The following is a 27,102-nucleotide window of genomic DNA, read 5'->3' as shown; positions in this document are numbered from 1 at the left end:
ATGTTTTCTAGCGTCCTGAAACCATTAGCTGTCGCAGGTTGGGTCTTTACTTCTGTCGTGCCAACCGTCTCAGGAGGTCCCACTTCGCCGTTTGATATCTTTCCTAGAACCCCTGCAGCAGGTGTCGACGTGAAGACTCTTGCGCCACAGCTCTCTGCCAACGCCAAGATCTACCTCCCGGGCACCAAAGAGTTCGCTACCTACACAACCCGTTGGTCAAACTTAGAGGCTCCCACACCGAATATCGTAGTTGCCCCAGGCACTGAGAAGGATGTTCAAAAGATCGTAAGTGTTTCCACTGAAGTGTCGATCCGAAAGCAAGCCACCAGCGGTACTAACAATACTTGCTGCAGGTCAAGTTTGCGAATGACAATAACATTCCTTTCCTTACCTACAACGGCCATCATGGAACTCTCACGACCCTGGGAAAGATGGACTATGGTATTGAGATCTATCTGCCTCAATTGAACTCCATCTCAATCGCCAAGGACGGAAAGTCGGTGACCTTGGGTGGTGGCGTCAACTCAAAGAAGGTGACGGATGCTCTTTGGGCTGCCGGAAAGCAGACGGGTGAGTTCTCTACGTACATTCTTAAGGCCTTTGGCGTGTTCTGACAATAGTTAGTCACTGGAACTTGCGAATGCGTTAGCTACTTGGGACCAGCCCTTGGCGGCGGTCACGGGTGGCTTCAGGGTCACCATGGCCTGGTAACTGATCAGCTTCAGTCCATGAATGTGGTTCTCGCGGACGGAAGTTTAAAGACGATCGATAGTAACTCAGACTTGTGGTGGGGTATGCAGGGTGCTGGCCACAACTTTGGTATTGTCACATCTGTCACCACCAAGGTTTACGACATTGAACACACCAATTGGGCAATTGAGACCATCGTTTTCAGCGGAGACAAAGTCGAGGAGGTCTACGATGCTGCCAACAAGTACATTCTGCAAGATGGAAAGCAGGCCGCGGACATCATCAACTGGTCTTACTGGTTGAATGATGCAACACTCGATGCTAAGAGGGTAGGATGGTTCCCAAGTCTAGATGTGGTTCAATTTGCTAACATACAAGCAGCCTGTGATCATCATGTACATCATTCAAGAGGGTGTTACCGCCGTTGATGCCAAGTACACCACCCCCTTCCACGACATCGGTCCTCTCGCCACCACACCTCAGTCCGGTACCTACAAAGATCTTGCAAGCTGGACTGGTATCGCCCTTGATTCACCGCCCTGCCAGGACTTTGGCTTCAACAACCCTCGCTTCCCCATCTACACATCTACCTACAACATCACCTCGCAGCGAACGGCCTACGATCTCTACGCCTCAGCCATCTCTGGTTCCGATAACCCATACTACAACTCTATCTTCATGTTTGAGGATTATTCCAGCGGTGGCGTCCGTGACCGCACCAACGATGCTACCGCATTTGGCTTCCGCAACGATCACATTCTCGCGGCGCCGCTCGTTATCTATAACTCCACTGGCCAAGTACAAGATGATGCGGTCAAGAAGCTCGGCACTCAACTGCGTGACATTATTCGTGAGGGTACAGGGTCTGAGGAGCTACATACTTATGTAAACTATGCTTATGGTAACGAGGGACCACAGAGCTGGTATGGTTACGAGAGCTGGAGGCAAGATAAGCTCAAGGCGCTTAAGCAGAAGTATGATCCTAAGGGCAAGTTCAGCTTCTACGCACCTATCGCGTAGTTACGCATGACTTAGTACGTTAGATTTAATACTGAGATACATTACCAAGTTCATTTCTGTGCTCGATCTGAAGATAATGAGTTTGTATGTCTCTGGTACGTAACAGCTTACAAGCTTGGTGAATAGGCGGTGATACAGCACTTTGCAAATTATGTTACCTGGAATCATGAATGACATACACATGAAAGGATAGACTGAAGTCTGAGTGGCTATAGACTCTCCAGAATACCTTTGCCACTGTCTTCGAGGTATTATCTCTAGCGCTTGAAGCCTATAGAACGGCCTCTTATATGAGTCCTTTAGTTCGTGTTTGCGCCGCGACGGCTTCTGGATTCGGTTCCGATGTTTTCTTCTTGACCATCAGACTCTTTTTCGAGTCTATGGACCCGCTCTAAGTGTGAGAAGTGCTATACAAGACAATGACCGAATGTCACTCGCATCAGTTATCCCTACTCGTATGTTCACGTTTCGAGGCCTTAGTCAACTCCTTAAAGCACTCATAACCCGGAAAGATAATCGTACCTTTCATTGTACTTTGCGAAGCGCAGGAAAGTCTTGTAAGCTGAATACTGCTCTCTCGAGCCAGAATGGCTTCTGCAACTCCGAATGAGGGGGGAGTTCCAGGCCGTTATTGCGCTTGCCCAGAGCGATAGACGTTATGGCCCTGCGACACTCGATTGGGGATTTGACGAGCGATTGGAGGAAGTGTGTTGCTTGGGCATATTCGAAGGTAACAAGTGATCATGGCAAGATGCAAGTCTCACTATAGTCCTAGCGACAGACGCGGAGCAGATCTCGGTGATCATTTCGCGTAGCTCTGGGTACATTGTTGCTTGCTTCCCCACCATTACCCAAATCCAAAAAGTATTAAGAAAGCGTAGACATTTTAGTTCCGCACTTAGGGATAAGGTAACTCTATAGCTAAAGAAAGGCTATCAGGTAAAAACCTTACTCTAATTTTATTCTAGCACCCTTGAGGGATCGGTATAGAACTAAGTTGTACTTTTGCAAGTGTACAGAGATGGGTTATAGCGACACAGTTCGTCTGAAAAGATAACCACGTTGCAATAGATTCTGTTTGTTCGCTTCCATATTACTTCTTATACACTAGAATCCCCGAGCCAGCCTTATCCACAAATGAATTCGTTCGCCAACCTACAGCCTACTCGATGTCCGTTAGCTTGACAGGCAACGTAACTAGGCCAGTTTTTTCAATCTGAATATCTTCTACAACTGTGTCATGATCCATGCCAGGAGTAGTCTCTTTTCTTCCACCAGAGATGTCAACAATCAATCCAGATTGGCTTGATTGTTGACATCCCTGTCTTCCACAACCGAATATTTGAGTTTACTAGTCGTAAACTGGTGGGTCCGGTAAACGGGTTGGAGGCTGGGACAAGCGACGAATCAGTGACTTGACGAAGGTCACTTTCTTGTACTCGAAGGCAAAGATTCTCGCCCCTGCGAACTTGTGACATAGGTAAATATTGTGAGACTCATCTTTGCGTTGTTTCATAACAAGATCGGTTTGACTTCGTAGGATTGTTACCGGGCTTCCGAGACCTGCCGATACTGCTTTGGCTACTGGAACAGTCGCGGTTAAATCGGTGGTAGAGCTTGACCCGACGATAGCACAGTTGTCAACAATCAAGTAGATCGGCATATTTGATTCCTATATAGGTTAGCACTTTCCCAATCAGGATCGAGTTATACCTAGATAGGAATCAAGTATGCCGATCTACTGATTGTTGACAACTGTGGACGATAGAAGCAATGCTTCCGTTATACACTTCTTTACTGCAACAATCATGTAAATTTTCCTCCCAGACGCGCGCAGAAGCTGGATGGTCTCCGATTCGAAGCCTTTATCTTCCATGAACGCATTGAATTCGCTATCGTGCTGTCGAAGGCCGTAGGTGGCCACATGGGGACTCTCCAGTTATTCAGGCTTTCACTTATGCGAGATTCTGTCAAAGTAGAAGAGATCCGTGAGTTTCACCTTGAGGCTCTCGTCCTTGACGCTGTTCGTTATGATTTTCGCGTCTGTGTCGTCTACCGGATCGAGAATATACTTTTCGATTAACCTTTCCGTATTCGCATTGTCAGGGGCCTATTTCACGGTCGGTTCGTTCATAGTACGGACAAACTTTCCGAGCTAGGTCTTTGGCTGTGCTTCCTTCCCGGCCAGCGGCGGAATCACTACATAGCGTGGCTGATCTGCAATACAAGCCATCATACGAGAGAGTGCTGGAGGAATAGGGGTTGATCGATAACAACACTCAAGTAGGTCGTAGACAGCGCGTGGTGCCTATCCACACGAGTAAGGGCAAGGAAAGTCAAGCGTTTAAGTGTTATCATGTCAAGAAGCTTCTGTCAGCTGGTCAAGCTAGCAGATCGGCTCTAAATAGCGACCACCCGAACTTGAACGCTACTAAGTACGTGACATACTCTCAGCTTCACTAAGGAAAGATTCTAGCATACAGTGGCTCAAAATGCGTCCACTCTCGACTTTCGTATCAATGATTTTATGGTTCTATTATTCTGTTCAGAATACTAGACTTAGGCAACTCCTAACGCGCTCATACTAACTCTGAATGGGAGATTGTACTGCACATCCCAATATCCCCATTCTCTGTCCATAGTTACAGCAGCGAAGGTGCATCCTCCTGTAGCAGTCAAGTTATGTGTGTAGGTAATCCATGTATCTTGATTTCCAAACACAACTTTTCCAACGATCCAAAACCCAGTTACCAAAGCCGGAAGACCAAGAGAGAGTAATGATGCCCAAGCACTAATCTTGAGCTTCTCGAGTACACGGTAGCGGCTGCGCGAACTGACCAACACACCCACCGTACATGCAACAAACTGGAAAGCATTGATCAAGCAAAACGAAGCTTGGACGAAATTCATGTCGAGAAGCTCAGAGGCTACAAGATCAGGTGACTGCTGGAGCCAGTTCAAACAAGATTGTGGCATATCGCCGATTGAGGTGGGGTTGCTGATCGCATTAGGTGCCTCGACGTACGTTGGATGATTCTTTTTGTCGATCCAAGAGTATCGGAAATGGAGCGCGACCACGATGAGTGACATACACCACTGTATAATGGTAACGATTACAAAAGTAACAGAGACCCAATGCAGCTTGGAGCGGCTTCGGATGAGACTACAGACAGATTTGTTTTGAGAATTCAGATGCTTGGTTTCCGGTCCCGGTACCACAGTTGTCAACAATCAATTCGTGCCGATCTGTAGCCTCTGGCTTGGCTTGGCTTGGTCGACGCGAGGCTTAGGATTGATTGGCTTGCTTGAGGGGAGGGTTTAGAGCGGATTGATTGGGGATTGATTGAGGGATTGAGGATTGGTAGATTAGGTTGCCTAAAAGGACATATGTTTGCTGTGTCTACTGCGGCGGCTCGTCCCAATCGTCCACCCTGTATTTGCTCGCCATTTCTTCGTCGGTATACGCTGCGGCTGCCTCCTCTGGTATCGTGAAGCCTCGCCGCGCCCACGATCGTACTAGTTGAAGTGCTGCAAGCAGCTGCGCTCCAATCTTGCGGCGACGAGGCTCGAGGAGATCACCCAGCTCGCTAAACAAGCGCTCGCACTCACAACTAGAGGCTGGTATAGTCAATATATCGATCGCGAGGCGGCTAAGGTGGGGTATTTAGGAGCAAGATCTGTCCAGTATCGTATAACGTTGCAGCTGTTGTGCTGCTCCTTCGTCCACTTTGGTTCGTACTTGCGCCATTGTTCGTATTCGTCTAGGTGGAGCTCGCTGTTGCCCTTGTCGTGGTTCACGAGCGCGTCAATAGCGTCGTCGATATCGCCTGAGGTAGGCGGCTGATTGCGAGAGATCGGCGGAGCTGTTGGCTTGTACTGAGCCCAAAGCTGCCTAAAAGCAGCATTATTGATATCAAGCCACCTAGCGTTATCAGCCCAGCTGTTGTTGCAGTAGTGCTTATAGTATGGATGGAGGCAGACAGCCGCGTAGTAGGCGGGCGAGTCATCAAGCTTAGAGTAATACTCATTGGCCTTACGCCACGCGGCTCAGAGGTTAATCGCAAGGTGGTCTTCAAGAGCTTCAGCGTGGGCATTGTAATCGACATGCTCGTACTAGTTGCAGCGGGTCTCAAGCTCGCGAAGTAAGAATTCGAATACTGGGATGACCTCGTATATAGCTCCAAACTTGCCTGACTTGCCGCGGCCTTCAAGGCGCTCGGAAGCGTACTTGAGAGGTCGCAGTAGGTCGATATACTCGGTAATTACCGCCCAGTCGGCTGTGGTGAGTCCAGTTGATCTCATCCATGCCGGCGCATCTGGTAGCTTGTTGTTCCGGCCAAGGGCGATCGCGTCGGCTTGTGATATCGACTTGATATGATAGTTAGCGTAGGAGTTATAGGCAGCTTGGAGGTGAGCGGCTCGCTCAAAGGCGCAATAGAACGAGTTCCAGCGGGTAACTACTGGCTTTACAGGCTCTAGTATTCGACGCTGATCTGTAGGTAGCTCAGCGTGAGCGAGCTTTTGGAAGTTACTAAACAGACCGTACTGCTGCGGCGTTTTGATGTAATTGATGATAGCGATCAGTGTACCGAGCGGCCCATCCTTACGCCACTCCCGCAGAAACTTCTCCTCGTCATCTAGGTTACCGCTAGCGTTATCGTACGCGCCTTTGTCCCTGCCAGAGATAATCATCTGGCCTACAAGGTTGAGAGTATGGGGGCCGCAGCGTAGGCGCCGGTGAGATGGGATAAAGTCAAAACTACGAGCAAGCGCAGCGACGCGGTGTCATTATTGCTAGCGTTATCGAGCACAAAGTAGCCAAGCTTTGCTGGCGTGATACCGTAATTCGTAAGCGTTAAGGTAACAACTTCAGCAAGTCGCTCACCGGTGTGGGCGCCTATAAGCTGCGGTAGGTTGATAGGCAAGTCAACGACGTCTCCATCTACTGTAGCAAAGTGAGCTACGATGCCTAAGAAGCCGCGCTTACCACCCTTTGTCGTCCATCCATCGAAGCTAATATGAATCTTACTGCTAGCAGCTTCGATCGCTGCAACAACAGACGGTTGTAAGGCGCTGAACAACTTCATTACAAAAGCAGAAACACTGTTGTGACTTACCCATAAAGCCGCCGCCGCTGCTGGGTTAGCGAGCTCTATCATCTCTCGAAAAGACGGCGAGGTAAACTCGCGGAGTGGGTGGTTATTATCGACAAGTCACGTTACCGCTGCTAGTCGAAAGCGCTGTTGGATCAAAGCTACCAAGCTCGTTGGCGACGTCCTGAGGTACCTTAACACCAGCGACAACAACCTGCGCAATCGTCCGCCCACCGCCTTGAAGTGGCTGCTTTACACCGTCCCTAGTAAGGAAATGGCCGCGCTTCTTTAACCCAAGGTGCTTAGCAGCAGCAGAAGTGGCTACGCTAACGTCATAAGCACCGGCGCCGCCGCTGTCAATAATCTTGTGCTGATGACAGTAACGGCATATAAACCAGGTCTGCTTTGGATCTTTTAGCAGAGTAACGCGATAGCCATGTCGAAAGATCCAGCTTGGACTATGTCCTGGTGTAGACCCTGGCTTGCAAAAGCGAGGCAGACGCTCCCAGGCAATACCATCGAGATCCATAGCAAAGCTACTACCAAACAGCTCCTCTGTAGCCTCATCTACCACCTCGGTTGTAGCTGCCGTGGCGGCTTTGCTGCCATCAGCGGGCGGCGGGGAGATATCCTCTTCAAGCTGCGATTCGCGTAGCTCTGATTCGAACGTAAGCGGCTCTATGGCCTGGCTCGCTACCAGGGCTTTACGCGGCGATAGGCGGAACGAAAGCGGCGGCTGCGAGTCATCTACGATAATGGCTTGGCTAGCGGTATCGCCTTTGGATCGTGATCGCTTTGAGGTACTTGGTGCTTCGAGGGCGACGGCAGCGGCGCGCTTAGAGGCTCGCGCGGGGGCCTTACGGACCGAGGGCGGCATAATATGCAGAAAAAACACAAAAATCTGCTGCTGTATAGGCAATTGCGTGGGCTTGGATAGCTTCAAAATGGAGAAATAGAGCGTTAGTTGAATGCCAAAACAGAGATCGGATGGATGCGGCGGCTGCTTCGGTGCTGACTAAGCTAGCTACAACACCAGAGATTTATCGCGAAACGGCCGCCCCAGCAAACTCAATATCCTCATCAAACTACACAGTTAATCCGTCAATCTGTCAATCAATCCCAATCAATCTTCGCCTAACGGATTGGATTGACGCCAAAATTACTAGTGGACGGATTGGCTTGATTGAAGTACCAAGTCTCAATCAAGTCCAATCAATCCGTCAATCCGGATTGATTGTTGACAACTGTGCTATCTATGATGCTACTCTAGAACACCTCCCTCGTAATGGTCACACCCGTTGTTACCATCACAGCATCTTTAGCATCTTTAGCATCTTTAGCATCTTGTGTTTCTGTACCAATTGTCGTCCGGGTCGGGCTCGGACTTGGCTTCCGGTCGAGAAAGGTCAGCTCCACCTCATCGTCCATTCTCTCGTCTTGATTATGTGATCTGGCGGTTCCCAGTCTGTAGCTAGTAGGCTTACCCGAGCAGGTTTGTATGTACCCGTTACCACTCCAGTTGGATGTGTTCGCGGGGGTTGATCGGATGATGAGGCATTTGAGGGAAGGGAGGGAGACGACGATTATTGCTGTGCTCATTTCGGGTGTGCACCATGCGTCTATAATGGCGTTAGGACTTTGTGAGATAGAATTGTTTGATGCAAAAAAGAGAAATTTATGGACAGATATGCAGGGAAAACTAGACTGAGACCTACTGTCAGACGCGTCGTCGACGGTGTAATTGGTTGCGGTGTACACAATGAAACGGCTAAGGCTGATGATGATTGTGATCAGACCGAGGGAGAAAACACCAACAACACGGTGCAATGCAATCTTATTCAAAGCGTGCCATAGTCCACTTCTACTACCTCTCTCTTCTGTCTCTTTGTCGCTCGCCTCCACGCCCATCCATGTCTCGCTGCCCACCACTCCAGTCGACGTCATTTCTTGCATCGAATACGGTTCCGTCCTGGTGTGGCCTTGCGCCCTTGTCCGTATTAGCGTTGCTGTCCTCTGGACTTTGATTTTCTTTGCCATTAGCGTCTACATCTGCGCGGACGACGTTTCTGATTTCTTTGACCAAGTCTCCCACTTTGAATGGCTTGCTGATGACCTCGTCCATGCCTGCATCGATCATGCCCTTCCTCTGCGCCTCTCTTACATTGGCACTGACGCCCAGAATCCACGAGTAGCCTGTCTTGCCCTCCTCTTGCAACTTTCGAATTTCCTGCGTTGCCCTGTTCCCGTCTTTGATGGGCATTTCTTGATCCATAAGAATGCAGTCAAAGTGATTGCGGTCATTAGTATCTTCTGGTGCGTCCTGGCCACGCTTTGCAACAGCATCGACGGCTTCTTGCCCATTGCTTGCGGTAAAAACTTCAAAGCCTCGGGACTGTAGTTGGCGACGAAGGACTTTCCGGTTGATTATGTTGTCTTCTACAAGAAGGATGGTGAGTCTGGTTTCGGAGCTCTCCTGGCTGTTCGATAATGACACAGTGTCCGCTGCATCTTGTTGGCTCGTCGTGTTGCTTCCTCCCAGGTGAAACAGCTTGTCTCCGATAGCGGTGGTGGTGGATGTACTCTCGCGTTGAACTTGACTCACGGTCCGTTTTGTCTCCCCGTTCCAGTTGTCTTCGGAGGATTCTGGATGTGCTTCTGCTCTGTACTCGGTTGCTGGGTTCTTGAGAGAGTCATCGACCTTGTCAGTGTCAACCCCCCGATGGCTTGTGAGCGTCTGAGCTTCAAGTCGTGTTTCCTTCTTTCCCTCTTTGATGCTTAGAAAGTTGGGGTTCGCAGGACTATACGAAGGCCGCGGGGTCTGGGCGCGATTGGATGGTTGAGCGCTTTGGTCAGAATTACTTCGAGATTGGCATGATGGCCGGCCGTCTGAACGCCGAACTTTGAAGAAGAATTCAAACGTTGAACCCTCCCCTTCTATGGAGCTTACACCAATATCGCCGCCATGTAGTTGGCAGACTGGAGAGATGGTGAGCTAAGCTGAATCAAGTTACGCTATAGAACTTACGTTTGCGGGATATAAAAAGACCTAACCCCGAGCCTCCATATTTCTCCTGCGTTTTTGGTGTTGCTTGGCTGAGAAGCACAGATCAGTCTTGTGCACCAAGTTGATGAAAACAACAAACCTACAGAAATCGCTGGAATAACTTCTTTTGATCCTCCTCGTTTATACCTATGCCGGTGTCCTTGACAGCTACCAAGAGGTAGAAAGCGACCCCAGAACCCCACTCAGAGGTTATCGGCGAGTTAACATGGAACGCTTCTTCATCCCGACCAAAGAATATCATGTTAGGTGGATATGAGGTTGGATGTTCCATAGAGGCACCTACGGAGACAACAATCCTCCTCTCACCGTGCTTCTGAGATGTGAACTTGATTGCATTTGTGATCAAGTTAGCCAGAACTAACATGTTAGCACAGTTCATGAGCCAAAAGAAAATTATCACCTTGTTTCATCCTATTAAGATCGGCAATAACGTGATCAACTTCGAGTTCGTCGTACGAGACGTTCATTGAATAATGAAACTTGATGTTCTTTGCTCTGAACTCAGATTGAAACACCTTGAGGAACGTAGAGAATTCCCATTTCGGCTGTACTTCTATGATGGGGTCAGCGAATATGCCGAGCATGCACAGTGCAACTCACCATGCGGGATAAGAGTTAGCATCATGGAATCAAGCTTTGAGAAGGATAGTATGTCGTCGACAAGGTTGCTCTGATGGGAGACACACAGCAGTATTGTATCTGCAGCGTCTATAATATCTGCGACCTGGTCGTGCAGCTCCTTGTGGCTGTTCCCAATCTCACGGGTAACCTCCTTGACTTCTTCGGCTAGGTGCAGGACGGCGCTGAGCGGATTGCGAATCTCGTGCGAAATCATGTCGATGAACCTCTCCTGCTGGTCTTTGCGCTCTCGCGCTTCAGTGGCGGCTCGTTCTTGCGTAAGTTGGGCGTTCTTAATCTCAGTAATGTCGACAATGGCACTGATGAATCCGGCCTCGGGCTCCTCGCCAAGTGGTTTGAGCAGGAACAACCGCCATTCTTCGTGGCCAGCAGCGTTATCACCGACACATCGGAATTCGATCCTTAATTCATCGCGAGAGGAGAAGGCTTTGCGGTAGGCACTCATGACACGGTTATAGTCATCCGGATGAATGCTCTCGGGCCAGGCGCGGAATTCGTTCTGGCCCTTGTTCGTCGTCAGCGTGAAGAAATCATCGTTGACGAACATGGCCTCCGCTTTGGCATCGAGAATGGCGAGGCCGTTCGGAAGCAGCTCGGCAAACCTCGCGAATAGCTGGGTCTGTCGTGCATCGGGCTGTAGTTCCACGTCACCTTTTCCCTGCTGTTGCGATTGGGAGTCCTTCAGCTGCCTGCTGGGGTTTTCGCGCGCAAGCTTAGTAAGTCCCTTGAGCGACAGGTACTTCTCGACCGAGTTGTTCTGCAGCATCTGGGCCAGGACGCCCTGGCGGGTGCCTTTGTCATCGACGAGGGTGCTAAGTAGGATCTGCGACTCAGGGTCATCGAGGTCCTTGAGGAAAAGGCGGGCGACTGGCGGGCGTTAGGACGGGAGACATCAGGGAGGGGCAAGCCGATGCACCCCTACCTTGACCGAGCGGCCGCGTACGACGGAGCGCAGGGCGCGGAGGCCTTCATCGGAGTAGCTGTAGTTGGCAGAAGTGCCCTGCCCGTCGAGGTTGCTTCGCGCGCGCCCCCAGGCGAGGTTGTAAACGACGGTGAGGTCGCTGCCCCAGAAGATGGCGGCGCAGTGGGGCATGGGCAAGACACACGAGTTGACGAGACATGTCAGCGCCGACGGCCAGGACTCGCGCGGTCCCAGTGGGCACTGAGACCAGTCATTCTCGTCGAGACTCTGCGCGTTTAGGTCGAACACGGGCAGACCGGCCGCCGAGAGAGTATCGAGGTTCTCCATGGGTGGTGCGGCCGTCTGAGATATTGCGGCCGTGTGCGAGCCCAGCAGTGCCACGAGGCATGGCGGCGATTCGGCAAAGACGTGGGCGCAAAAAGAGCAGCGATGACATGCACCAGGAGAGGACTAGCTCAGCGCTTCGCGTGCCTGGCATATCACGATCGCTCGCGCACACAACTATTGAATGACCACCGCAAAGGCGTGCACTCGTGGAGATTCATTCATTCATTCATTCCTTCGATCCTACTCAGTTTTAGCCACGTTTTTGTGCAGCTATGCCCGGTTAGTAGGCTTGGCAGACAGCCGACGCGGTGCAGAAGAAATTTCTACCCCGCCCCCATTTCACTCCCGTAAACAAGAGCCATCTGTCTCCAGAGGCCTGCTGTTTCCCTTCAGCCACTATCTACATTTGCTTGGCGGCCCATCCAGATAATGGTTCTACCAATTAGACACTGTGCTTCTAGGCTCATAGAGACGATGTGCCTCGTGTTTTGTGACTGTAATACCTTCAGTCTCACTCCAGCTCCGATAGTTTTGGTGTTCTCCGTGCGTTACCGTGTCCGTGCGCGTAGTGCGCTTTTCGCGTAATGCGCATCTGAGCCACCCAACCGTCCCATCTTTGCAGTACTATTTCTCAACACCACAATGACTTTAGAAGAAGCCCTTGAAGAGCGACGTGTAACTGATCCTGGCGAAACGATCCCCGATCAGCATTTGGCGGATAAACATGGTGTTTGGCGGTCAACTCTGACGCGGCGGGCAGAGGGAGAAACCGCGTCGCGTGAAGACAAGGCAATTGCACAACAGAAGCTTACGCCACAACAAGAAGATGATCTTGTTACTTACATAGAAGGACTTACTGTACGTCACTTGCCACCTACAAGAACAATGATCAAGAATTTCGGCAGGAGATAGCTAGTGTAGAGGTCTCTGATTCCTGGGTTACGCGCTTCCTCAATCGTCACCCCGAAAGGCTTACCTCGCAATGGGCAACTGGTATGGATAAGGAGCGTCACAACGCTGATTCTTGGGGAAAGTATGAGCAGTACTTTAGGCTCATCGACCAGAAGATGAAGCAATATCGCATTGAGACTTGGCACACATACAATATGGATGAGAAGGGCTTCGCGATCGGGAAGATTGGCAGGTCCAAGAGAATCTTCGACAAGGCCTTGTACAAGCAAAAGCACACTCGGCAGTCACTCCAAGATGGCAATCGTGAGTGGATCACACTCCTTTCTTGCATCTGCACCGATGGTACAGTCCTTCCGCCAGGCCTCATATATGCGGCTAAGACCAGAACGTCCAATCAAGCTGGTTGGTCGATGTGGAAGCAAAGGAACACTCAGTATTTACTGCTGTTTCTTCTTCTGGCTGGTCGAACGATGACGCAGGGCTTGGCTGGCTTGAGCAGGTGTTTAATCGCTTCACTAAGAGGAAAGCAAGAAGAAAGTACCGTCTACTAATAGTAGATGGCCATGGGAGTCACCTAACTATGGCTTTCGTTTCCTTCTGCGATCGCAACAAGATACTGCTAGTTGTGTACCCTCCTCACAATACCCATACGCTTCAGCCGCTGGACGTAGTTTGCTTCAAGCCTCTGGCTCAAAACTACAGCGATGAGCTCACAGGTCACCTTCACAACAGCCAAGGCCTGGTCCCAGTGAAGAAGGGTGACTTCTTCCGCCTTTTCTGGGCTGCCTGGGTGAAGACCTTTACCGAGAAGCTCATCTACAGCGCCTTCAAGTCCACCGGGTTGAGCCCATGGGACCCTAACGTTATACTTAGTAAGTTTGCTCCTAAGCCACCTGAGCCTCCTCCAGTTACCCCACCTCCTCAGCCATACGAGGGCCCCGATTGGCGACTTGCTGACAGGGCTCTGCAGCGTGCTGTGGAGGACAAGTATGCAGAAGACTCAGTGCGGGTACGGGATACCCTTCACCATCTCCACATCCAAAATCAGCTACTCACGATGACAAATAAGGGGTTAGATCAAGCTCTGAGGCAGCAAAAGAAGGGCAATAAGAAGAGCAGAGCTTTGCCACTCATTCAGAGGCAAGATTGGGATGGGGAGACTCAGTGGTGGTCTCCTTCGCGCGTCAACAAAGCTCAGCAACTCCTGGGTGAAGCAGATGAGGCAGAAAGGCAAGAAGAGATCAGAAAAGCAGACGCAGCTGAGCTTCGTGAGACCACACGCAAGTTCAAGCAAAAGCTTGACGCTGAGAAAGCGGAGAAGCGGGAGAGAGAGAAGAAGGAGAGGGATAAAAGGAAGGCAGGGGAGCGCCAACAGATTGATGCACGCAAGGCAGAGCGAGCGCGCAAGAAGGAGGAGAAAGACCGTGAAAACGCATCACGCACTAATTAAGCGTGTTGTCACGCTTGTGGCTGGTCCGGCAACTGCTTTACCGCACCCCAACCACCTGCAACACCACGCAAACATGAGGCTATTATGCCACACACAATAACTATTATCACGAGATAACTTAGTGAAGTACTATACAGACCTATGCGACAGACCTTTTCACCTAATCTTTTTGCGCGGAGCGACTTTGCGGCCACGGCTGTTGTATGTGGGTGAGGGTGACGGGGAGCGCTCATGAACAACGCGCCGACTACGAGCTGCTGCACCACCACGCTTCTGCTTCTTGCTAGGTGCTGCACCTGTGAAGCGTTGCGCTTGCCTCTTTGGGGCAGTTGTACAGCTTTTTCAGCGTCGCGAGCTTGCTTATCACGCTCTCTGTGAGCCTTGCGTTCGGCGGTTTCTGCAGCCTTCACAGCCTTGAGCCGGCCTCTCTCTTCCTTCTCCCTATCACGCCTTGGCCTATTGTCTTCCTTCTCCTTCTGCTTTGGTAGCTCTTGAGTATGCTGGAGCCCGCGTTGGATAGCTTTTGCTGCTTCTATTTCCTCCTCATATTGTTGTTGTGCATCCATCCGTGCATCTGCCTCCTGCTTTGATGAAGGGACTCCACCCCTTTGCTCCGCCATGCCACTCGATATTGTGAGCGTACAAAGGCAACACTCTATGTTTGTCCTTCATCTTCATCTTCTCAGTTAAAGCCCCCTGCGCGCTGTTAAGCTGTTGTTGGAGTATCTGATTCTGTACTGAAAGGCGGTGGATGTACTGCGCTAGAGCATCAGCAGCTATAGCGTCATCCCCCTTGGTTGCTGAGCGAAGTAGTGACTTAGCTTTAAGCCACAATCGCTCTCCAGATGAAGAAAAGAGCGCTGTTTGCTCTGGAGGTGTTGCAGCAGTCTCTGGTGTTGCAGTTCTGAATCTATTGAGGATAACGTTGGCGTTGGGTGGATGTATACCTGTAGTGGAGAACGCCTTCAACACCAACGTTTCTGTATTCACATATGCCTTCCAGAATAGCGAGAAGAGGTCACTCTTCTTTGTGGGTACCCATCCCCGAGTTCTCTGAGTGCGAAGGTCAAGCTGCTTGGTGTAGTTTTGTGCGAGAGGCTTGAAGCAGACTACGTCAAGCGGCTGCAGCGTGTGGGTGGCGTGTGGGGGAAAAATCATAAGTAGAATGTTGTGATTGTCGCAGTAGTGGATGGAAATCCTTCGTTACATGGCTGCCGTGGTCGTCAATAATGAGTAGACGTCAATTTCTCCCATTCTTGGGCTTGGTGTAGCGACCAAACACCTGTTCAAGCCACGTCAATCCAAGATCGTTACTTGTCCAGCCGTTGGGTAATGTAGTGAAGTGTACTGACCATACTTCTCGCCAGAATCGGGCTTATGGCGATCGTTATCCATGGGGGTGGTCCAGGCTGTGATGAGCGTGTCTTTGTTGCGGTTGAGGAAGCTGGTAAGCCAGCTCTCAGATGGCTCCCTTTCAATTACTAGGTTAACGAAATTCTTGATCCTTAGTCTTGTAGGCACAAGGTGTCGCTCTGTAAGTCCTTTTGTGTACCTTGCCAGCTCCTCCTCATCGCATCGGTGCATCAGGCGTTGTTCAAGTGCTTGATCCTATTTGGACGCGCATACCCTATTCAACTAACGGGTCATAGTTGAGCGCCACACACCGTGTTTATCAGCAACTTTTTGGTATAGAAGGTCAACGCATTGACAGGTTGCACTTGCCTCTGTAATGGCCTCCTTCACAAGCATCACTGCGTTGAGATAGGGGGTTTGGAAATAGTACTGTTATTACGCTGAGGTGCGCGTTGCGGCAACATGCGCATTGCGGGCACCGACACGGCCGTCAAACGTCTGACGCCAATTGGCTTGCGCATCCCATCATGTACGTTGCGTCTAGAGAATCATCTTGCAACTGTGCACAAGGGTGAAGCAGCAACCGTTAGTCACTGTAATTCATTTGTCCCGAGAAGATTCGCATCTGCTAGTCGTTCTTGGATTCGTTGTGTCCGCGAGCGCTGACGTGTTTTCGCTACGCACGGTTTTCTGCCACGCAGCGACGGACGTGATATTGATGATCGTCAGCATGGCTGTCAATGCTGACATGGAAATGGGACAGGCACGTTTGCCACATCGCACCACATCCACGGACATGCCCTTGATGTAGTGCTTTGCATGACAGAAGTGATCGACTAGACTGTTCACTATGCGGACTGTGGGAATCCGAACATCGACTCAATGCGATGTCAGCTGTGTCAACGGCCAAAGCGATCTTCAGTCGGTCCCGGCCGAATCCTATCAAATCACTAATTATCTATGTTTGCAGTGTCCTTTTCCGTTTCATTCCCAGAGAAATATTGAAAGTCCCTATATCTTCAGGATCTGCAGTCCTTCGACCATCGTATCATCTGCCTCTACCAACGCCCAGCCAACAGCGCTGATTGCACAACGAACAGCTCCGTAACAGACACCTTAAGGGGCAATGAATAAGCCATAAGTATTCGAATGTATCTAATGCGCAATGCCACAAGGGTCACATTCGTGCTAACATTGCCAGGGTACCATTATCTGAGCCGTAAAGGGTGTCGAGCGCATCCGTCTGTCTCTAGAGCCTATGGAGGCCTCTGAAGGTCGCTTGCAATACACAAGGTGAGTAGAACACAAGTCGATGCACGCAGGCCTGACTTGGATCAAAAACACAGTGGAGGAGCGCTTAGCGATACGACAATGGACGCACGGCGGACTCCAGATGCACCCAACTCTGATGAGAGCTACCAGAGACAGAGTGTCCTTCTACTTCAGCAGGTTGTAAACCTTGGCACCGACCATGCACAACACCAGGATCAAGTGTTGAGAAACATCCTCGAATCATTAAAAGAACTCAAAGAGAGCCAAGACACTCTGTATGCATCACAGGAAGCTATGAGAAAGCAGTTGAACGACACCCAATCTCTCATCAATAATCATTATCGCCGCTCGAATCAGTGCTTCTTGTCAGAATATCCGCATCCGGCTAGCTGTTACCAAGGTCGCGCATTGTTGCCAGGCAATGCTCAGTATGGTACCGGTGTTTGTTCGCATCAGCAAAACAATGTGCAGTACGTATCTATCCCTCGATTTCGAGTGTAGAATATTGACATTGAATCACCAGAAGCGATTTCGTACAAGAATTATACGACATTTTACAGAGGCACAGCCCATCTAATGTGCCTCGAAGGGCAATGTAAATAACTAGCCATAGTCAATGCATTTTCCAGTGGGCACAAGTTCCTGTTGCGAGGCAGTTTCTATTCTGATTGCAATTCTATTGTTTCACAGCGCTACTTTCTTCTGCTTCACAAGCCATAGGCTTTTCGGGTGCATGTTTTCCATCCTCAGTATTTATGCTGGTGGTGACTTTGCGGGCGCCGGTATAACGCGCGTCACTGCCGTAGATGATTCATTGCGTCGACGGACTCAAACCGCATGTTCGGCATCTTAGGTCCAGAACGCTCCCTTGAAGATTATATAGCGAATGCACCTTTGATGCCGAGAGGAAGTATTGTGAATATAGAGAAGCGCAGCATATAGATTATGCTCGTAGATCTTGTTAGGTTTGTATACTATATCAAAGTCATTCTAGAAGAGGAAGATTACCTCGGGTCATCGCCCCGAGCATCATAGGTGTCCGACCATAACAAAATCGCTGGCTTGATGCAACAAGCAGTTCATACGACAAGTGACTATGAGATAACATTGGACGCATTTAGATGATTCCTAGCATAAGACCATGCCACTGCGTTATAAATCTTCTGCTGACGTATCTGTGCTTCCAACTTCTGAAGGATTTCTCCAGGGGACGGATCCAATGTCTCCAAAGCTGAAAAAAAGCAGGACTGATCAGAGACAGGACTAGACTGGGTCGGGAGGTTCGGCGTGCTGTCCATAGCGAAGTCATCGGTGTCTTTCTGAGAAGAAGCTGTCGTCGGCTCAGATAAGTGACATAGGAAGGCCCGAAAAGTGTCTACCGTGCGCTGGATGCATGGTTGTCGCTCCACCAAGTACGTCTTTGTGGATGGATCCGTAGCATTTTCCAAGATACTCGCAACGTCGTTGATATCCTTGTTGATGCATGCTAACTTCATTTCAAGTTGGAGCTTTGAGCATGAGCGGTCCAGGAGGTCACATGTACTTTCGGTGCATTCGGCTTCCTCTGCAACCTCTAAAGCTCTTCGATTATCAGTACTGATGCTGAAATGGGGGGATTTGCTGGATTAAGAACGCACTTCTTCTTCTTCGCCCTGCATGACAGTCAGAAGCAAGAAAAATGAGCCCGCAGACTTTCCCTTGGGTACTTACTTCTCCCTGTATGTCTTTTGGGCTATTCGATTCTGCTCTTGTCGTTTTGCTAATTGCTCCGCTCGGGTTTTGTATTTTCGGTAAGCCATAAGTGTGATATTGCAGTATCGAGCGTTGCGAGGAACACGAACAATAAAGGGCTGCGTTGATCTCTGTTGAATGAGAAATAAAAGGCTTAAATACGTAAGAAGAGAGTATCTCGATGCTTGGATGGCACTAGAGAACACTCTAGCAGTGTTCTTTTACACTGCTGGTGCGAACGGTACCCTTGGATTTGGAGAACACATAGTGAAGGGTGATCGTAAGCATAATTGAAAGCAGCTTTTACCCAACAGGTAACTGGTGGTGCCAGAATGCATGGGTCAACGCGACCGCGAGTAATCCATCAGCCTCCAAGCGCTTTTGTCTGATTATTTCTCTCGTTGGTCTCCTGCATGGCTTGTTAAAGAGCTGACTGTCTTCACTCTGATCTACTCTTCGTTCACCATGTTTTTACAACATCACTGTTCGTCCGCCCACACATGGTTGATTACGCTTTTGATAAGATACTCTCGAAACGGCAGCAGGTCGGCTAGATAACTACAGTCTGTCCAAGCCGCGGCGGAAGAAAGCGTGGTCTGATCTTCGACCCTGGCGTAATACTGTAGGAAGTAGCAAGGGAGAATAACTCCCGAGGAGAAAGTACGTACTTTGCTGACCCCAGTCAGTCATTACGTTATGAGGCACGATTTTGGAGACGATACGCATTTAAAACATTCGTTTGTGTGTAGTCTAGCAGATGCTACATGCATCGCAGGTACGCGGGCCAGACATACCAGTAAGCAGCGAGGACAACGCTTTTGGCCGTGGGTCCTTGGCTAAGCTTATGGACCTTGGAGTTCCGCGCAATAGTACCTCGACAAGTTCAGTGTCCAGGTGTTGCACCAACGCAGCTTGTATTCGACGAGATTGACCGCGAAACAGGCTCTTCCAGCAACTTATGCTGCCTTGGACGAAGAAGCCCCTGAGATGCGTCGCTGTTGCGATTGCATTGGGGGCGATCTGATGAGACGGTAAGCACTTACAGTGATTGTGCGGCACAGCCATCGCGTGACCGTTTACTCGTATGCCGCTTATGCCTGCCAATCGGAGGCTGTCATGCACGATCGAATCGCAGTCGTCAGTGCATCGAGACAGGCAACCGATTTCTGTAGTGTAAAGCGTCCAAATTCGTATAGTATTTTGATGCCGTATTTTGATCGTACTGTTCGATCGATCTTCCTTCCGTGGTGACAGCCCCCATCATCGCTTGCATCGATAATTCACTGCATGCCCAGAAACGAATCTCTTCGCAACTGCTACCTACGTAGCACGTCCACATCATCGTCTCACAGATCGCGATCGTGACCGCCCGGTAAGGCAGCTCTCGTCATCCCTTTACCGGCAGCTAACGCTCTCCTCCAAAGTGCAGGCTACGAAAACTGTAACAAGCCATTTGCATACGACTGGGCGAGTTATCATTGCATTAGTGGATGTTTAGGTCATGTAGTCGAAGCGAATGTTTGCCCGGTGTGCGAGAGCCACCTCGATAGCCCTAGCCATCTGGAAAACGTGAGCGAGCTTAGCACCTCTGTTGTCTCTATGCTGACTGTTATATGAAGCACAAAATAACTCACATGGAACGCCATGTGGAATGTTATGGTTGCTATCGGAAGTTCAAGGCCTTCTCAGATATGATACTTCACCTGGAGACAGGGTCATGCCCGTCGGACTTAACTTCGCAAGGCTTGAACATGATCGCAGCGCAATGTTACCAGGCGAGCAAGTACATCAACAAAAAATTCCGTACAGATATGCGAGGGCGAGAGGATCTCAGGGAGCTGTACGCTACTATGGTATTGCCTTTCCAGTGTCCGGAGTGCAACCGCGAGTTTCGGATGCTCTCGGGCTTGCTTGAACATTCCTCGAGCCAGAAGTGCTCGCAGACGCTGGACTCAGGTGCGATCGGGAAACTTGTGAAGTGGCTGAATAAGAAATATATTGTCAGATAAGCTATGGATACTCTTCTGCTGAGTGTCGGTTCGCATGGCTAACTTCGACCATGACACCCACTCGTCAGATCATGACGGAACGTGCTGCCAATAACAAGAAACGAGTTAGGGATCCAAGTTTTGCTGTCGTCCCTATCTGGAAACATCGCACGGTACGGTGTTCTAGTCGCTATGGCGCATTAGTGGGCTGACTATCATATGGCATCCAGGAATCGAATTTCAGCAAGTTTGTCCAGAGCATACAACTCGACATTCTGCTCATCTGCGCCTCTTCAGCCTTCCCGATCAAACCCCCGGCTCTGTATCTGACGAACTTTCCTCTGCCTTGACTTTTGGTGTAATGTGTGATTATCGTAAGTCTTCGTCGTTGATAACTGATATGGGGCTGCCCTGCCCACGTAGCTGAACTGAGGACAAGACATGCCAGGGTCGTGCTAATCTCAACTGGGAAGCTCTCTCAGCGAGCGCATTCCGTATTGAATCCTTGCCAAAGCGGAAGGACAAGACGTTAGTATGGAACACTATCAGATCTACCACGCCGACTCGATCTCGCTAGCCGTATTCCGTGTTTGACACCAGGCACACCTTCCCCCATCTCGCCCGATCCTCCGTTCGTTTCGGCAATCCTCTATTCTTCGACAGCCGCTCTTTTGCTTTCGCTAGTAGTCTTTCGTCTTTATCAACCGCCTCTTGATACATGTGCGATCTGTACTCCAATGACCTATCAACATCTGGTATCCACAAAACGCGAGTCCTCTTAGTTGGACTTGGTCTAGATTTCTATAGCATCCCGATGATTTTTCACTAGTTGGCAAGTAGCGGTAGCCTTCTTTTATCTTGGATATCTTGCATCCGCTAGAACGTGCACACAATCAATGGAGGCGAGATTGTATGTTTAAATACATCCACACCCTCAGCAAAAGTTCGTGGGGGAAGTTCGGTACGGGGAGGTTGACGCGTATAGGCAGTGCGTTAAGTGAAGGGCAGATTCTGTCGCAAGCTATGCCTCTGTTGCGGCGTTTGTTGTTGGCTCATTCTTTGGATCGAAGTGACCCCCAAGTTCCTCAGCGCCCTACTGGACTGTATTTAGTTCTCCCCGCAGTTTCTTGTATGTCGATTACATAGGTTCTGAGCGGAATCTGGATCGCCGTTCGTGTCGCTGTCGCTGTCGCTGAAACCTCTCTTTCCTCCAATTCTCGAACTTTTCATAGCTATGCAAATATTTCTTATCTGCCCCAATGCCGCACAGAAACTCTGCGTCTTCAGTCCTCCTCTGATTCAGTTCAGCTAAGAGCAGCGCGGTGCACAGTTTGATGTTTTTCTTGCCTCCCATAAAGGTTTTGAGAACTTCTCTTTGATCAGTGCCGGGTTCGTATCGCCTGAAACCCTTTACTAATAGAAGCTGAGAATCCCTGCTCTCGAGCTGCTCAAGCAGCTTCTTGGTTTCTTCAGCAAGAGGATCGTTTGCAAGGCGCTCCCAAGCAGCGAATACCTTGCACATTCCAAATAGTTTATGGAGCCATTTACAGACACGCGATAAATTTAATGAAGCTTGCTTGTCTAGATAACGATTTATCATCAACAGAAGCTCATCGGGAAGCTCGAGTATAGGGGCTTTGTCCGGAGTCGGTATGTAGTTAAGAGAATCTGGGAAACCGAGGTAAACGGGGCTCGTGCTGCTAGCAATTCTCCGATATGTATTATGTTTTCCCAGACGCAGTCGTAACTCTTGGATCTGCGACTGTAATCGCTCTGATGATCCAGGATCTTCTCTCTGTGCTGAGGCCATTGGGCACAGCTGTCGAATGGTACGCCCTAAGACGCGATGACGAATTGTGAGAGACGTGCGTGCTGATTCCCTACCTCCTGCCTATCTCTATTCTTTACGTTTAGAGCTCCAGAAGAGCTTGGTTGCTTTGCTTGTTGTCGAAGGAAGGCGGACGAATGCGCAGATGGTGGTGCGGTGGCGGCTGTTTTCGGCGGCGAGCTGACTGAGATGACGGCGATAGCAATGAGAAAGTGGCTGAGTGAGTCGGTCCTTGACGTCTTGCAGCGTCACCTCTTGAGAAGGGAATTGCGTATTTTGTGGCCCTGAAAAGTGTGGCGTGACTGAGAACATGCTACGGAATAGCCGAGAAGCGATCGCTGTTTTTCCGCGGCCCTACTTCATGCTTCTACTCCTGTTCACCGTCGCAAAGAGGCTTGTGCGTGAACCATGCGATCACACTTCCATAAACCTGCAGACTGCGCGGCACAGCTGCATGCAGAAGACTGGCCTACCCCTGTCTACACTACGAAGGAGGGATGAACCAAGTGCAGTCCGCGTCAGATGTCGGGAGCCCTGTCGCTTAGTTTCGCGCACAAGCCCACTTTGAAAGCGTAAGCAGCTTACTGCCAAGCAAATGCTCCACTGCGGCACAGTTCTCGTCGTGACAACCTTGCGCGGAGCTGACGGATCCTTCAAAGTGCTTATGGTCGTCATGGAGTCATGTCGCGGTCAGCCTCGCTTGCAGTGCGGGAGAGTCGCAGCAGCCTTGCTACCCCAGTTCAGCCGCTTCTGCACCGAGAACGATGCAATCGCTGATGTTGCCCACTGGCCATCGCACATCCCAGTCGCCGAAGCGCCAGTCTGCCTCCATTCGCGTCGGAACATTGAACGCATTGTCGTTGGCTTTGGCCAGCTTGGAGAAAGTTTCCAGCTTGATCCGGAACCAATGCCTATTGTGAGTGTTCGAGAGGGCTGCCAGCTGTCGCACGGTTGGGTGCGGGTATTATAGACAGAGTGGTTAGGAGAGAATGTATGTCGTATTGATTCTAGCACCCTAGCTTAGCTGATATGAAGGTTGTTGCACGGCGCTGTTGGTAATAAAGTTCATGTTCACGACAACGCTTGGCCTGCGACACCAGCACAATCGCCTTGCGAAGAGACGTGTTGTGAGAGTTGCGTAGATACGGCATTACTCCGACTAACTTATTCCCTTGATCAAGGCGGGGCAATCATATAACTAAAGGCTACCCCCGCTACGTATTCTGCTATCCTGCACGAGATCTCTTCGTCACAACTAACACCGGCTTGGTATCAACGGCAGAACATATATAAAGGTGCAATAATGACTGAGACTATGCGAGTTGAGTCTTTGGGCCCCGGGCATCCTGCGTATTCTGGCTAGTATCTGTAAGCGCTGATCTACGGCACCGCTAACTTGGAGTCAAGACGTCCTGGTATCTGAGATCCTGGTAGCCCTTGGTGGCTCATCGTAAACGGTACCGAGGGTGAGTCTCTTGTACGCGCAAGCCTTGAAGGTATCTTGCAAATTATGTTCATTGTCTGGCAGTCGGAATGCCATGCGATTCCGATCGGACGTTCGCAGTATGTTGCTAACTACTTACGACCGTAAAATTAGCGCCGCACTGGTATTCGGAAAGCAAACCGACATGAGATTGAGCTGACTTTAGGTTACGTTGGTATGTCCAGAGTAACAGGACGTAGCAGACGTAGGAGTATTGAGCGGCAGACTCCAAAACTAGTCTCAATACCTCTATCCATCCATCCTCGATGCAATCGCCAAAGTCTGCCTCGTGAACCTCCTCTTCGCATCCTTCCTCTCCTCTACTAAGTCCCTACGTTGCGTCTGCAACAGCTCAATCTGCTTGTCGATGTCGTCAATTTGATCCGCGAAGTCCCGATCCGCAGTAAGTGCTTGAGAGACTATCTTGGCGAGGTCTTCGAACTCTGCATCCTCGGCGGTGCGTTTTGTGCCTCGCAATTCTGGAGCGTCGACGGCGTTGGAGGGATTATTCAGTTGCTCCGCGTGAGCAGTTGACGGGCGCGGAGGAGCAGTTCTAGATGTGATGGGCGATGATAAAGGATTGGGTGTAACCTCGGCGGGAGTGAATTGGATATGATTATCATCGATGATTGGGCTTGCCTCTTCTGATGTAGTCTCAGGCTCAGTTTGCCGTTCGTACCCAACGAGGGGTGTTCTGACGGAAGCAGCCCCCATCCGCTTAGCGATGTATTCAAGCGCGCTCCGCAAACGCTCAGGATAAGCCTTTGTTTCTCTGAGCACACAATCCTTTGCTATTCCGGCTGCAATGAAGTACCACTTTACCACAAGTGTGAGTCGAGCTTTCTCGCCTTGGCCGATGCTGTGAGTACCTTCTGGATAGGTTTTGTTAAATGGGTGTAGGATACACTGTTTAGCAACGTCTTCAGAGCGGATGGTTGTCTTCGAGGGTGCGTGCGTATCTTCGATATAGAATTTGATCTCGTGAAATTCGCGTGACTTTCGCATATACGCATAGATGTCGTTGCCTTGTTCTTTATGGCGGCCCATAAAGAGCTTTCTTGGCAGGGCATCAAGAAAGAAGTCCTGGTTCACGAACTGAACCTCGTCTACGTCAGGTAGGTTTTTCAGCAAGTAAAGCGCGCCATATGAACCCAAGTAACTGTGCAGCTTGTCCAGATCAGAATGCTCATCGTCGCTCATGCTGACTGATGGGCTTTTTACTGGGGTAACGAGCTGTCTGGCTATCCTTGCTTCTTCTATACCAGTATGGCTGCGGTGACTTGGACGTTGATCTTGCGCGCCTCTGGGTTCTTCAGGTTCCGACGTTTCAGATTCCTTTTCAGCGCGTTTCTTTGCATCAATCTTCTGCAGTGCGTTGTAGAGTTGCGGGCAATACTTGACATAATCAACTTCAAGCTCGAAAATGCCTATGAAGTACCATTGAATGACGATACCGAAGTTGCTCTTTACCGACTCAGAAGTGTCGGCGTTGTACCTGAACGGCGCATTGAGTGGCAATTGCACCACCTCGTCTAGCGTAAGAGGCTGTGTTGTGGATGCATCGAGCCGACGATTGGCTGGCTTGAAGCAATATTGCACCCTGGGTGGGCTACCACCAGAGCTTTCCATGAAGGCAAGGATGTCGCGTCTGTCATGGGTACCAATCACAAGCGCTGTCGGCGGTGTTGCTGCAGGATGAGGCACCCAATTCATCAAATCGTGGGCCGGCAGTGCGTCGATCAGATCGCCTCTGCCATAATAGGCGATGCGCTTCCTAATAATGTTGAGCGCCATGACTGTAGGTTGTGCACGAAACAATGCAGCTGAGAAAGCACGGGAAGCGTGACCCTAAGTAGCCAAGAGTAACGGGGAGAATCGATGCGTTGCCAACAGTAGTGCTGCTCCAATAGACGAAGTGCGAAAGTTGTACAGTATGATGATAATGAAGAGTGAGGTTGCCAACGGGCTTCGCGACCCAGCCGAATATCCAAAAGTCTGGGCGACCAAAAGCTCGGACCACCAACGGCCAATGCGAAAACTAGTGAAGGGGTAGGGCAACACCGCAGGGTTGAAAGACTAAGAAGCAATGGGGCTCGCCTACGTAAACGACGAGTTTTCGAAATAGTTCTGCCCGTCGCGCCTGAGTTTCTATAGAAGAAGCCATAGTATAGATTAGGACGAAGGGTGAAGAAGCGAGCATATGTGATATTGCGGGACACGCGACGCGACATGCGACGCGATATAAGTGGCTAGAAATCAAACAACAGGGTGCCTTGTGGGAACACGGAGCAACGTAAACCAGAGAGGCTTATCTGATTCAGCCATAAGGGTCAGAGCGCGCTTGAAACCACTTGGCTAGCTGCTTGAGGCGCTACACGAGTTTAGAAGCTCCATTCAGATTACAACTTCTTCAACATTAGCTGGTGCGTTTCTAGTATAGATTGTGCGCTGAGGAGATTTGAAGGCACAAAGGATGATTGCCTGCAGCAAGATCCATAGACACATACTTCTATTGCACGGACAGGACAGATTATAGATGCTGAAAACAATACAACACATACACTCTCTTCTAACTATTCTGTCTACAATACCCGCACCCAACCGTGCGACATCTCCCCATCTGCGTCCCATATGAAAAATCCTAATTTACACTCCTTCCAATGTACCACACAGTCTTCCTCGCTAATGACTGTTCCTCGAGGTCTGTTCTCAACGCAGAAAGAGATACGCCGTCACTAATAAGAAGCGCTTAGCTAGCTGTAAGATGACCAATTATAGACAAAACGATCCCACTTCTGGATGCGTCTGCGGAGAGAGTAGGGGCACTTATGCGAAGCTGTAACCAGAGGCCTTATCTAAACACACGGAGGGCTGCTTCAGAAAAGAATGAGATCACGGTCTGGATGAGAATGCGCTTCACGATAACATGAACGACACAGAATCCGATTTGATAGATTACCCTGATTCAAGATCTACTCTTTCCAAGATCAAACACTATTCTTCCTAACCGCGCTTTATGCAGAGATCCGAGCTGCTATAGGATACACAACGATGCTTGTAGATGTCCTGGCGATCAAGAAGGCGTGTCGCCTTGCAGATCCTCCTGAAGGCTTCCACCCAACAAGCCAGGGATATGGCGGAGATCCTTGGGGATGGCTAGAAGACCTTTAGCGCCGTCTGTTTTGATGTCGTACTCGGCTGCGGCCTTGCATGTTTTCTGGAGGAGGTCACTTGAGTGGTACGGTTAGTGCTGATGAGAGATGCACGACCGAAAAACTCACAATTCTGGTTGGCCATACACAAGACCGGCTGACTGATCATCTTTTGAAG

The 27,102-nt window shown here is 50.0% G+C and overlaps 5 protein-coding genes across 5 annotated transcripts; 3 read left to right on the top strand and 2 right to left on the bottom strand.

Annotated features, from left to right (window-relative positions):
* Nucleotides 1-1,710, top strand: ALTATR162_LOCUS7027 (uncharacterized protein; the record flags this gene model as incomplete). Its single annotated transcript, XM_043314653.1, has 4 exons — nt 1-285; nt 354-570; nt 625-1,019; nt 1,072-1,710. 4 exons carry the CDS (start codon nt 1-3, stop codon nt 1,708-1,710), a joined length of 1,536 nt encoding a protein of 511 aa, XP_043170588.1.
* A 6,957-nt stretch (nt 1,711-8,667) lies between these two features.
* Nucleotides 8,668-11,755, bottom strand: ALTATR162_LOCUS7026 (uncharacterized protein; the record flags this gene model as incomplete). The annotated part of the gene is made up of 6 exons (XM_043314652.1): nt 8,668-9,779; nt 9,829-9,896; nt 9,951-10,224; nt 10,268-10,420; nt 10,468-11,353; nt 11,429-11,755. 6 exons carry the CDS (start codon nt 11,753-11,755, stop codon nt 8,668-8,670), a joined length of 2,820 nt encoding a protein of 939 aa, XP_043170587.1.
* Nucleotides 11,756-13,724: 1,969 nt separating this feature from the next.
* On the top strand, nt 13,725-14,117 carry ALTATR162_LOCUS7025 (uncharacterized protein; the record flags this gene model as incomplete). Its single annotated transcript, XM_043314651.1, has 1 exon — nt 13,725-14,117. The coding sequence occupies one exon, from the start codon at nt 13,725-13,727 to the stop codon at nt 14,115-14,117; it is 393 nt and encodes a 130-aa protein (XP_043170586.1).
* Nucleotides 14,118-16,841: 2,724 nt separating this feature from the next.
* On the top strand, nt 16,842-17,341 carry ALTATR162_LOCUS7024 (uncharacterized protein; the record flags this gene model as incomplete). Its single annotated transcript, XM_043314650.1, has 2 exons — nt 16,842-17,212; nt 17,266-17,341. The coding sequence occupies 2 exons, from the start codon at nt 16,842-16,844 to the stop codon at nt 17,339-17,341; spliced, it is 447 nt and encodes a 148-aa protein (XP_043170585.1).
* Nucleotides 17,342-24,021: 6,680 nt separating this feature from the next.
* ALTATR162_LOCUS7023 (uncharacterized protein) lies at nt 24,022-25,566 on the bottom strand (the record flags this gene model as incomplete). The annotated part of the gene is made up of 1 exon (XM_043314649.1): nt 24,022-25,566. The coding sequence occupies one exon, from the start codon at nt 25,564-25,566 to the stop codon at nt 24,022-24,024; it is 1,545 nt and encodes a 514-aa protein (XP_043170584.1).
* Nucleotides 25,567-27,102: the final 1,536 nt, after the last annotated feature.

Source organism: Alternaria atra, assembly GCF_907166805.1.
Source record: "Alternaria atra isolate CS162 genome assembly, contig: 27, whole genome shotgun sequence".
In the NCBI taxonomy this organism is placed as follows: Eukaryota; Fungi; Ascomycota; class Dothideomycetes; order Pleosporales; family Pleosporaceae; genus Alternaria; species Alternaria atra.
The sequence above is the reverse complement of the archived record's forward strand: the minus strand, read 5'-3'. Positions and strand labels throughout refer to the sequence as shown.